The sequence below is a fragment of the Orcinus orca genome, chromosome 16, assembly GCF_937001465.1.
Source record: "Orcinus orca chromosome 16, mOrcOrc1.1, whole genome shotgun sequence".
Taxonomy (NCBI): Eukaryota; Metazoa; Chordata; class Mammalia; order Artiodactyla; family Delphinidae; genus Orcinus; species Orcinus orca.
The window spans coordinates 79573509-79586365 of NC_064574.1; the positions used below are offsets into that span (position 1 = coordinate 79573509).

At 53.9% G+C, this 12857-nt stretch overlaps 1 protein-coding gene across 1 annotated transcript; it reads left to right on the plus strand.

The window, feature by feature from the left end:
• The first annotated feature begins 5039 nt into the window (after positions 1 to 5039).
• On the plus strand, positions 5040 to 12192 carry ZP3 (zona pellucida glycoprotein 3). The gene is made up of 8 exons (XM_004268822.1): positions 5040 to 5365; positions 7359 to 7477; positions 8189 to 8292; positions 8369 to 8546; positions 8640 to 8757; positions 11271 to 11362; positions 11499 to 11626; positions 11962 to 12192. The coding sequence occupies exons 1-8, from the start codon at positions 5057 to 5059 to the stop codon at positions 12177 to 12179; spliced, it is 1266 nt and encodes a 421-aa protein (XP_004268870.1). The 5' UTR covers positions 5040 to 5056; the 3' UTR covers positions 12180 to 12192.
• Positions 12193 to 12857: the final 665 nt, after the last annotated feature.

The following is a 12857-nucleotide window of genomic DNA, read 5'->3' on the forward strand; positions in this document are numbered from 1 at the left end:
CTACCATGGCTCTATAATATGTCTTAGTATCTGTTAGGGTGTGTCTCTCACATTGTTCTTTTTCTTCAAAAGTCTTGGTTTCCTTGGCCCTTAGCCCTTCCATATAAATTTTAGGATCATTTTGTCAAGTTCCACACAAACACACAACCTGTTGAGATTTTGATAGAACTTATAAATTAATTTTGGGAGAATTGATATCTTTGAGGTTGCATTTCCCATCCATGAATATGGAATCTCTCTCTGTTTAGGCATTCTCTGATGACTTTCAGTAAAGTTTCATAAATTATTTCTCAAAGATCTTACACATCTTTTTGTTTCCTACCTATAACCTCATACTTTGTTTCAGCCACTGCTTTTGGAAACTGGTTAACAGCCTTCTTCTGAGAACGAATCCCTTTGTCCTCTCACTTGAATCTGACCTAGAAAGGGTTTATTTTTAACCTTTTATTTTGAAATCCTCTTTACCCTTTACCCAGATATAGCAAATATGAACATTTTGCTACATATGCTTTTTCTATCTCTGTATGTATGTAATATGTATACACAAGTAATTTTGTGTGTATGTACATATATACCCATACACATATACACACATATGTATACACATACATGTGTGGTATACACATACATGTGTGTTACACACATATTTACACATACATAACTTTTTTCTAAACCCTGGGTATCATCTCACATCAGGAGGCACGTGATGTCCTTTTATCCCACCAAATAAATAATAATGTTTATTCAACTAATAGTTTGACAATGTGGCTAAAGTGCTATTTGCCAGATTTATCCACTGTAAAGTAGCCACTTATTCCTTTGTAATTTTTTTTTTTTTTTTTTTTTTTTTTTTTTGCCGTACGCGGGCCTCTCACTGTTGTGGCCTCTCCCGTTGCGGAGCACAGGCTCCGGACGCGCAGGCTCAGCGGCCATGGCTCACGGGCCCAGCCGCTCCGCGGCGTGTGGGATCCTCCCAGACCAGGGCACGAACCCGTGTCCCCTGCATCGGCAGGCGGACTCTCAACCACTGCGCCCCCAGGAAAGCCCTGTAATTTTTTAAAAAATTTATTTTCTTTCTTTCTTTATTTTTGGCTGCTTTGGGTCTTCGTTGCAGCGTGTGGGCTTTCTCTAGTTGCGGCGAGTGGGGGTTACTCGTTGCGGTGCGCAGGCTTCTTGTTGTGGAGCACGGGCTGTAGGCGTGCAGCTTCAGTAGTTGTGGCACGCGGGTTCAGTAGTTGTGGCTCGCGGGCTCTAGAGTGAAAGCTCAGTAGTTGTGGCGCACGGACTTAGTTGCTTCGCGGCATGTGGGATCTTCCCGGACCAGGGCTCGAACCCGTGTCCCCTGCATTGGCAGGCAGATTCCCAAACACTGCACCACTAGGGAAGCCTTTATTCTTTTGTAATTAATAAAGAATCCTTAAGGAGAAACTTCGAGACTATGTATTCTAACTTCCATCAACTAGTTTTGCGTTGTTTTTATTGTGGTGAAACATCCATAACATAAAATTGACCGTTTTAACCATTTTTAAGTGTACAGTTCAATAGCATTCAGTATAGTTGTGTAACCATCACCACCGTACATCTCCAGAGCTTCCCCCCCAGCTTTATCAATATATAATTGACATAAAACATTGTATAAGTTTAAGGTGTACAGCACGTTGATTTGACTTTATACTGCAAAATGATTATAGGGTTAGCTAACATCTTCATCACAGAATCAGCTCATTTTTTTGGTTTATCATGGGATATATATATATATATATAAAATTTTTAATAGGTGATAGCGAACATTTTAGAAGAGTTAACTTTGGCTGCGCCGTGTGGCTTGCAGGATTTTAGTTCCCCAACGAGGGATTGAACCCGGGCCTTCAGCAGTAAAAGGGCTGAGTCCTAACCACTAGGCCACCAGGGAATTCCCTATCATAGGATATTGAATATAGTTCCCTGTGCTACACAGTAGGCCCTTGTTGTTTACCCTTATTTTTTTTTTGTTTAGTCGCGCTGAGCGCCTTGCGGGATCTTAGTCCTAACGGGTATATAATAGTTTGCATCTGCTAATCCCAAACTCCCCATCCATCCTTCCCCTACCCACTATCAGCTGATCTTTAAAAGGCTCTAATGCTTCTTGCCTGAATCTATTAGTACTGTGATGATTGCAAATGGTTATTTTCTGAATCTATCTTCCTTCCACGATCATTTGTTGGCATTGTATCGTAAGGAAGTTTCCCTTTTATGGGAAAAGTTTTCTCATTCGTGGGTTTTTATGTTTGTTCATCAGCATAGACACTCACGAATTCTTTTTTTTTTTTTTTTTTTGCCGTACGTGGGCCTCTCCCTGCTGTGGCCTCTCCCGCTGCGGAGCACAGGCTCCGGAAGTGCAGGCTCAGCGGCCATGGCTCACGGACTCAGCCACTCTGCGGCATGTGGGATCTTCCTGGACCGGGGCACGAACCCGCGTCCCCTGCATCGGCAGGCGGACTCTCAACCACTGCGCCACCGGGGAAGCCCAGGAATTCTTATTTTATTCAATGTGTAGTCCTTACTGTCCTTATTCATTCTGATGTACAGTTGTCCCCAATTTGGCCAGTCACCCCCCCACCCCATTAATTTGACTCCTGTGTTCTTTTGACACGTTCTCATCATTTTGCGAGCATTTTAAAATTTTTATTTATTTATTTATTTATTTTATTTTTGGTTGTGCTGGGTCTTCGTTGCTGCGCGCGGGCTTTCTCTAGTTGCGGCAAGCAGGGGCTACCCTTCATTGCAGTGCGAGGGCTTCTCACTGCGGTGGCTTCTCCTGTTGCGGAGCACAGGCTCTAGGCATGCTGGCTTCAGTAGTTGTGGCGCACAGGCTCAGTAGCTGTGGCTCGCGGGGGGTGCTTAGTTGCTCCACGGCATGTGGGATCTTCCCAGACCAGGAATCGAACCTGTGTCCCCTGCATTGGCAGGCAGATCCTTAACCACTTGTGGGCATTTTCTGGCATGACAAGATGTTCCAGATTCACCCTGTCTTTCCTGGCCCTAGCCCTGGAATCAGCCATTTCTCCCAGAAGAGCTGGGTCCTGCTTTTAAAGAGGAATAGTGTTTAGAAACCACTATCTGGGCTTTCAAGAATTTTAAGGAAAATGCTCTGAGCCGGTGGCCGTGCTTTGGTGCATTCTGGACACCAGGGGGCAGCACTTCTCAGAAAAATGTAAAAGACCCAGAATCCGGTCTGGGTTGGGTTCCTGGGGGCTGGACTGGCCATGCTCCCTGAGGGAGGTGTCTCTAGTCCTCCTTCTGGACAAGGGGAACACACATGCTCACCACCACCCCGTGTACGTCCAGACTCTCCCCCATCCTCACCCAGATTCCCCCTAGCAGTACATGCCTCACCCCCGCCCCCCACCCCCCGCATAAATTTCTGTCTTGTTTTTCCTGAAGCCCTCTAAGGGGGGTTAACTCCAAGGCAGAGAGGGAGAGAGGCTGACGGATGTGAGGCTTCAGGGAGGCTCATCCCCAGCCCACCACAACCAACCCACGGCTGTGGGTAACAAGTTCTGAGGGGTCCCTTCCCCTCTCTCCAGCTGTCTGTCCCTCAGGGGCCTCAGGCCACAGCTGGCTCCCTCCCTCTGGGCCTGCTGGGCAGGAAACCCAGGTGGGAGGGTTTCTGCTGCCGTAGGCCACTCAGGCGAGCTTGGAGCCTGACCTCTCACCTGCTTCTCTCTGCTGGCTTCCTCCCCCTCCCCCCTCCCCCCACCCGTGTTGATCAGGTCAGAAGAAGTTGTGCAGGCAGTCTCTCCCCTGCATTTATTTATTTTTGCAAGTAGAGTATTAAAAAAAAACACCAAGGAAGTATAGTTAAGCGACTTAGATGTATGGTTCAGTCACATTAGAAACAAGCATTTGCTGGAGAGTACACACTTCTGCCCCTGGCAATTCAGTGCCGTGAATTTTTCTGTATTCTTTCTCCCCTCCTGAAGGAGTCTCACCCAGGCCTGGCACAGAGTAGGCCATGAGTACAGGCTGACCCTGTCTGTCAGTCCTTCTCTACCTCCTCCGCCAGGACTGGTGCAGTAGCCCCCTGACCCTCGTCTCCAGTCCTACCGCTCCCCAGCCAGAGCTCGCCAGATGGTGCATCTGCTTCAGTACCCTTCTGTGGCCTTCCCCGCCCCGCCCCCCAGAGCAAAGTCCAGCATCTCAGCCCAGCACCTTCACGATCCTGCCCCACCCACCTCCCCAGCTCCCTAAGCTGCCACTTTTGCCCCCCTGGGGACCTGAGGCTCCAGCATCTCTGAGTTCCTGAGGGTTTCCCCCAAGCCCACCCAGTGCCCCATCTACACCTTTGTTCACACAGCTGCCTCTGCCTGAACCGCCCTTCCCTCCTACCTCCCATAAAGTTAAGCAGCGGCTCACAACATACCCTGGTCTCCTAATGATGCCTCCGATTCTCTCTGAAAGAGCTCCCATCTCTGATAAAATCCTCCTCATCCTTCAATCAAGGCCTTTCTCCAGGTCCCCCCACCCCGCCCCAGCAATCCAGGATATCTCTCAGCTCCCTCTCTAGGCAATGAGGGCAAGGCCTTGCAAAGGGTGGGCCCCTAGGGGTGGGAATAGGGAAGGGGTGAGAAGTTATGACTGACTAGGCTGCCAAACCTTAATGTGAATACACATCACTTGGGGAGATAGCAAACAATCAGATCCTGACTCCATCATCCTGGGCTGTGGCTGAGAGTCTGCATTTCTTTTTTTTGAGGGGGGGGGCGTGCCACGCGACTTGCAGCATCTTCATTCCCCAGCTAGGGATCGAACCTGGCCCCCCCTGCAGTGGAAGCGTGGGGTCCTAACCACTGGACAGCCAGGGACGTCCCAGCGTCTGCATTTCTAACAAACTCCCAGGTGATGCCGATGCTGCAGGACCGGGAGCCACTTTGAGCAGCGGAGGCCTAGCCCACTGGATTGGCTGGGGAAGGGAGGCAACTGGGAGCCCAGGTGTGAGTAACCATCCCCCAGGGTATAAGATGGCGGGGGTGGCGCCTGCCCCGGAGTTGCCAGTGGGAGCGGTTTCGTAGGCACCATGGGGCCGAGCTGTAGGCTCTTTGTCTGCCTTCTGCTCTGGGGGAGTCTGGAGCTGTGCAACCCCCAGCCTGTCTGGCATGATGAATCCCAACATCTCATGCCATCGAAGCCACCCGCCGTGATGGTGGACTGTCAGGAGGACCAGCTGGTGGTTACTGTCAGCAAAGACCTTTTTGGCACCGGGAAGCTCATCAGGCCTGCAGACCTTACCCTGGGCCCTGACCACTGTGAGCCGCTGTTCTCTATGGACACAGATCCCGTGGTCAGGTTTGAGGTTGGGCTGCACGCATGCGGCAACAGTGTGCAGGTGAGGCTTGGGCCCCCTCGGCAGCCCCGGCCTCGGTGGGATGACGTGGGAGGGGGCCGGTGATGGGGAGTGTGGATGCAGAGCCGGTGTCAGGCGGGGCTGGGGTGAATTCCTTTCATTTGTGGGGTCGGGTGGCTGGAGTAGTTGAGGCCTGAAGCTGGGCCTCAGTGGCATGGGGATGCGGGGGAGTTCCTGCCTCTAGCTGCCTAAGCTGGGGAGGTGGGGTGCAGTCCAGAGGTGGCAGTGCACTTTGGGCCAGACTGGGCACCCCCACTCCGATTCCTGAGGATTTATGAACCCCTGGAGGGCATCCAGGAGAGATGTAGCTGATGTAGGGGAGGAGGGTGTGATAGGATCCCCTGTGGGTAGCCCAGCCCTTGTGAGGGGCCCTAGAAATTTGTATGGAAGAGATGAACTTTGACACCTCAGAAAGCTCGGAAGTCATCTCAGAAAAAAAACACACCAGAATTTTGGCCTCCCTCATTCATGTTTAATGGCTTTGAAGCCTTGAACTAAAAGTGATGTTGAGGGAGGGGTCAAAGGGCATCGTGTTCATCTGTGTTGAAGAGGCTCAAAGTGGGTCGCATAGGAGCAGTCCCAAGTAGGGGGCATGTACAGGAAGAGAGCTGAGTAATATTCGGGCCAGACGCCTCCCAAGGAGAGTGGGGAGGGGCAGAGCCTCAGACTAGAGGAGGGGCCTTTCAGCAAGGCAGGGCCGGACCGGGCCCAGCTGGTGCACGATTCCCTGGACCGACTTCTGCTCCGGCTCAGAGAGCCTGTCCTTCCCTCTGTCATGCCCCCCGCCCACCTGGCCTTGAAGCACCGTCAGCCCCCGGAGTCCTCCTCTGGGGCTCTGGTCTCAGTGTGGTGCCCAGGGCTGTCCTTGAAGCCTCCTGGGCCTTGTTTCCCTGGGGAGAGCATAGGGAGGCCGCAGGAGTTAAGGAATAATCCTAATCTAGTAACGCCCAGCCTTGGGGCATTAGAATCACCTGGGGAGTGGTTAAAACTCCTGATTCCCACAGCCCACCTTATATCGGAATGGAAGTGGGGACAGACATCAGTAGCTTTAAGATCCCCAGCTGACTCCACTGTGGAGCACAGCCTGATGACACCTCTCCCCAGGACAATGTTGCCCAGTCTCGCCAGATGAGAATCCTGCGGGGACGGGGTGGCTTCCTGGGAACGCTACCTGTGCCGGTTCTCGGGGCCCACACTCGGTTTAGTGAGCTCTGCTGTCCTGAAATTCTTTCCTTTTGAACAAGGAGCCCCACGTTTTCCCTTTGCACTGGGTCCCACGTATATGCAGCGCTCCACCTGGGACCCTTGCTGATAGACAGGATTCTCCCCTGACGTTTGAGCGGGCGGAGGGCAGGGCAGCCGTTCACTGGGGGGCCAGGGTCGGGGGGCAGGTGCTGCAAACTGCCCCAGCAGCACCTGCTTGTGCTCTTCCGGCCTCAGGCAACCGCTAAAAACCAGCTTCCCCTTCTGTGAAATGGGCTTGAGAATAAGTCAGAAGGGGGAGGGCGAGTTAGGTAGTAACTGCTGTGGCAGTGAGTTAAATTCCTGGAAGTTTCTCGCCTCTTCCTGGAGGCTTTCTTGGCTTCAGGCCTCTCCTGGAAAAGGAAGGGGTGTGTGTGTGTGTGTGTGTGTGTGTGTGTGTGTGTGTGTGTGTGTGTGTGTGTGTGTGTGTGTTAGGGTGGGGTGAGGGCAGCAGTCTGAGAAGGGAGCATACACCCGATGTCTCTGGTCATTGGGCGCTGCTTGGTGATGACACGGAGCTGATCCAGACTCCCTGCGGTGGTGTCACCATTTTGGGGTGAAAAGAGGTGCGAAGGGGGTGCCTGTCCAGGCTCTCCCACGTTGTCAGCGGCAGAGCAGGCTTTGAGCCCAGGGCCTGTGTTCTCTCCACCACCAGCGGACGGCCCTCCTGCCCCTGGCCGGGCACATCAGGGCAGGTGATGCCGGGAGAGTTAACCCCTCCCCTTTCCCTCAGGTGACCGATGACGCCCTGGTGTACAGCACCTTCCTGTTCCATGACCCCCGCCCTGTGGGAAACCTGTCCATCCTGAGGACTAACCGCGCGGAGGTCCCCATCGAGTGCCGCTACCCCAGGTCCGTGTGGGATGGGCCTGTTGCTGCCCCTGACACAGAGGTCCCTCGGCAGGCACGTCAGCCTCCTGGCAGCATCTAGCTGTGAGGAGGGGGAGGTGCTTGGGCTGCGGTCCCTGCCCTCAGTCCTGGCGGGAATGGAGGGCCTGCTGCCTCTGCTCTGAGCCTCTGAAATTGGTCCGGGCCACAGCTGCCTCTTGGTGGAAGCTGCGAGGCTGCCCGGCCACTGGCGCCCTCAGAGCTCAGAAGTGGTCTTTCAATAGCGCAGGGGTGGGTTCCAGGCTCTGACTCTGGCCATCACAACCTGCTCTCTCCCTCTGGCTTTCCCGCAGTGGCTGAGCAAGGGTGGGGAGGCCCCAGCATGAAGCATGTGCCTGTGAACTGGGGCATCGAGGTGGGAGGACAGGGCGACTGGTTTATAACTACAACACCTGGTCCTGTGCTGGGCGGAGTGTGAAGGCCTTGAACCCTGCCCTCCTATCTGGGAGTGGGGAGGGGAGATGGTGTTGATACCACGAGGAAACAAGGGATGAGGCATGTGTGGAAGGGCTTCCCAGAACAAGATCCTGGAGAGGGGGGCCTCGGACAGTGGGCAGACACATCTGGGCAGAACCGTACACACCCCAGAGGAGGGCAGTGTGTCACTAGTAGGGGCTGCAGCCCAGGGACCTGGAGCCCCGGGCCAGGTGTGGACGGTTGCTGTTCTCTTCCCAGGCAGGGCAACGTGAGCAGCTGGGCCATCCTGCCCACCTGGGTGCCCTTCAGGACCACGATGTTCTCGGAGGAGAAGTTGGTTTTCTCCCTGCGCCTGATGGAGGGTGAGCAAGGAGAGCTGGGAGGGAGCAGCCGGCAGGGGGCGTTCTGGCAGACCCTCACCCTGGCCGTGCCTTGCAGAGAACTGGAGCACCGAGAAGACGACGCCCACCTTCCAGCTGGGAGACAGAGCCCACCTCCAGGCCCAAGTCCACACCGGCAGCCACGTGCCCCTGCGAGTGTTCGTGGACCACTGTGTGGCCACGCTGACGCCGGACTGGAACACCTCCCCTTATCACACCATCGTGGACTTCCACGGGTAAGGCTGGGCTACCTCTCTAGGGAACGCTTGTGCAACACGACCTGTGTCACCCTCCTCAATCTTTAACTGTTTCACTTGTTCTCTTTCAAGTTGTCTCGTGGACGGTCTCACCGATGCCTCATCTGCTTTCAAAGCACCCAGACCCAGACCAGAGACCCTCCAGTTCACAGTGGATGTGTTCCACTTTGCTAATGACTCCAGAAACACGGTAATGGCTTAAGAGCCTGGAATAAGGCTGAACTCATAGGGTCAGGCTGACCAAGCTTACTAGCCGGTGTGGTCACTCACTAGCTGTCCCCTTAAGCAGTGATTTAATAGTTCTGCCCTATCCTAGTAACTTATCAAGTAGAAAAAGCCATGGGCTCTAGTGAGATCTTTGGGAAGGCACAGGCCCTAAGAGACCGGTAGAAAATCCATGAAGGATGGAGAAATTCAGGGATCCTGGAAAGAGAACGAACTAGGAGAATAGGAGCGCAGGAGACCTAGCTGACAGCTCACATCGGATGAGCACCAACGATGCAGCACCTGATGACCAAGTCACTGACTTTGTCCTCACCAAGGTCAGCAGGGCCAGAACCCAGACGGGTTGAGTAAAGGACTTAATAAGAGCAGGTGTCAGCCTTCCTGGAGGCTTTCTAGAAGGGCAAGGGAAGCAGGGGTGAACTTTTCATGGTAGGTAGGCTCTCGAACTTGATCACAAGCTAGACCTGTGACTTTTTGAAACCTGACTGCATCAGCATCACCTGGAGGGCTTGTTGAAAGAGACCACTGGGCCCCCCACCCAGGGTTTGGTTCAGAAGGTTTGGAGTGGAGCCTGAAATCTGCATTCCTAATAAGTTTCCAGGTCCTGGTGATGCTGCTGCTCTGGGGTCCACCCTTTGAGAACCACTAAGCTAGGAAGCTCAACTTGACACTCAGGGTGGCAGAGGGGGGAGGGAGCTAAAACGTGGATCACTCGTGATGGCTGGGCAGGAAGCACAGGTAGGACTGGCCTCTAGCCAGAAAGTGCTGGTAGAATCTTACAAACGAAAATCAAGAAGATTTAAACAAGTTTCCTGAGATAGGATTGGGAGGATGTGAACTTTGGAATAGCTGGTCAGGAAGGATTAGTGACTACAGCAGGGGTTTTCAGCTCTGGCTCTGTACTAACCACCTAAGGATCATCAAAATACTGATACCTCCCATATATTTTCATTTCACTGAGGTGGGACCTGGCATCAACTTTTCCAGTTTCTTAAAATCTTCAAAAGTGAAGCCAAAAGGATTTCACAGCAAACAGCTGTGTACCTACCATCTAGGTTCTACCACTAGTATCTCACCATACCTAGCCACTAGTCTCTTTATTTAGAAATGCATCAGGAGCCCTTTAAGCTCCCTGGCGCGTCTAACCAGCGGCTACGTTTACAAACTGCCAAGCCAGAGGCTTACGTGGCTGGCTGGCATTGAGGGACGAGCGGTGTGAATTTTTAGACTTCGCTGTTGCTACCTCACCTCACCCAGAAGTTCTGTTCGGAGAACAGAAGTTATCTGCTACAGATGGTAGACAGATAGAAGAAGGAAGGGCACAACTGAAGCAACTGGGAGATGTCCTGGAGCTTTCTGATGGCAGGTCCTGGGTTGAATGGGGCTGGGGATAAAAGAAAATAGACTCGGGAATGGTGCCAGTGCCCAGCTCGGTGACCCTGGGGGGCCCAGGGTAGAAGATGCTGGTTGGGGTAGGGAGTCGACCTCACAGGTGGTCCAGGGGTGAGGAAGGAGGGGATGAGGCTTCACACAGGTGGTGGCCATCAGCATGGGTGACGCTTGAGCCGGTATCTGCCTCTCCAGGGATGGGCTGGGGGTGGCTAAGATCAGAGGACGATCCTGATCAACGGAAGGCAGCCTTGAGCTCTCGGACGGCTCTCCCTCAAAGGTGGGCGGGTGGCTTGGCTGATGGCGCGGCTATGGCACAAGGGAGAAAGCTAACGAGGAACCACCCTGGGATCTGAGGCCCCAGTTAGCATCGGCAATATGTTCTGGGAAGAAGCTGAGGCTCAGAGCGGTTCCCTTCCTGGAGTGGGAACACTAAGGGACGTGGAAGCCCTTCTTTGGTGAGGGGGCTGGGGTGTGTGTGCAGATGGAAGGCAGAGGCAGCCAGAAGTGCAACCGGGCTGGTTCAAGTTTCGGAAACGGTTACCCTGCAGGCACGCTTGGCCACTAGGTGGCGGCCGAGGCTTGTGGTTCTGCAGGAGACTTTAGGAAAGGCGGTGCACCTCGGTTTCTTTGCAGGATTTGGGGTGTGTGTGCATGTGTGTGTTGAGACCCTGAAGTATGAAGGGGGACCTCTGACTGTGGGGAACCTCTTCCAAAAGGATGCAGGCTGACCTGAGCTCTGGTTTTGTCAAAATCCCCACCACTCGAGCTGGTCGGGTGGGATTTTGGCCCTTGTGGACTTGATTTCCTGTCCCTGAGGTTCTGCCTTAATGGGCCCCGGGGCTTAGGCATGCTAAGTGATTGGAAAAGTAGGGGAAAGACCAGAGGAAAAAAGATGATGGTGCCGATTTAGAATCCAATTTGCGACTTGCTCTGAAGTTTGAGGAGGGTTAACCTCTGAGCCTGCACTATCCCATCGCTAAAGTGGGCTTCCCCTCCCCCTCAAGGGTTAAGGGTTAGAGAAGAACTGGCTTACTAGTCACTGCACTGCGTAGAACTCCACCTCGTAACAGCTGCTCTTATTTCCAGATATATATCACCTGCCACCTGAAGGTCACTCCGGTTGACCGAGTCCCGGACCAAATAAGCAAGGCCTGTTCCTTCAGCAAGTCCTCCAATAGGTGAGGAGACCAGATTGGACATAACCGGGGTAGCAAACTGGCCACACTCCTGTTGATTCCCCCAAGGTGCCTACTATCAGCAAACCGCTTCCTGCAGACTGCACAGCCGTCTGACCCTTGTGTCTTTCCCTCTCAGATGGTCCCCGGTAGAAGGCCCTGTTGATATCTGTCGATGCTGTAAGAAGGGGAGCTGTGGCGTATCAGGCCGTTACAGGAGGCTGCGCCACCTGGAGGGACAGTCTGTTCCCCGCAGTCGCAGGCATGGTAGGTCTCCAGAGGGCCCCAGGTCTATTGCCCTCCCCTCAGTCTAGGGCACCGGATGTCACTCTAGGGTGACACTTGTTCCCCATTTAAGGCTGCTTACCCCTAGGGGGATGCCATTTCGGGGCTAAGTGAGAGAGGCCCCAAGCCTTCACCCTGCTGTCGGCTGGGGCCATTCTGCAGTCATCCTGGAGTCGTGATACATAATCAGGGGTGTGGGAGAATAATGCAGCTGTTAGAACTAAACCTACTGGTCTAGAACCCACTGAGCAACCCCAAACCCCTAACCTGACTCCTGTGTGGGGACTAAGGTGACCCTTGGATGTCTTGTCTTTCAGTGACAGAAGAAGCAGATGTTACAGTGGGGCCACTGATCTTCCTGGGGAAGACTAGAGACCACAGTGTGGAAGGGTCCACCTCCTCTCCCCCCTCGGTGATGCTGGGCTTAGGCCTGGCCACTGTGGTGTCCCTGACTCTGGCCACCATCGTCCTGGGTTTCACGGGGAAGCGTCGGGCTGCTTCCCACCCCGTGTGCCCTGTGTCTGCTTCCCAATAAAAGAAGAAAGTGACCTCTGGGGTGTGGCACCGTAACTAGATGGGGGTGAATTGGGAGGGGCTGTGTAGGGGCGGAGGGTGGACTGTAACAGGGTCGTGGGTGCAAGCAGCGAAACTGAAGTACCATTGTGTCTTTAGCAAGTCTGTGTATCAGAGCGGGTGGGGCTTGTCTTCCCAGGGCAAGTATAATCCCACATCTCCAAGGAGGCCGAGATGAGAGGTGCTGGGGGCTAAAGAAGGGTGGGCCCTGCCAGCCCCGCTTCTAGGGGGCCAGAGGGTCCTGGCTCTGGGCCCTATGGGTCTGATGCCAGGGCTGGGAGCAGGGAGGAAAGGACTTCTAGTCGCCTTCCCTAATGGCAGCAGGCACGAAGCCACATGTCCACGTGCTAGAAGCCCAAAGGCCAGAAGTGATGGTCTAGGGCTTGGTCACCTGGGACCTGAAGTTGCTGTAGGGGAGCCCTTCTGGGGGGTGAGTGTCGTGGCCAAGTCACCAGCTGTGGGTGCTTCAGGCCTTCCTGTGACCGAGGGAGCTGCCTCCCGGCCTCCCTCACTTTCATCACTCCCCCCCAGAAGCTGCCGTGCTCCCCCAGGCCCTGGCCACAGCCTCTGGGAGTGCTCAGCAAGGGAATGGTGCCCCGGTGGTGCCCAGGAAGCTTGTGGCCCCTCTCCAGGGGAGGTG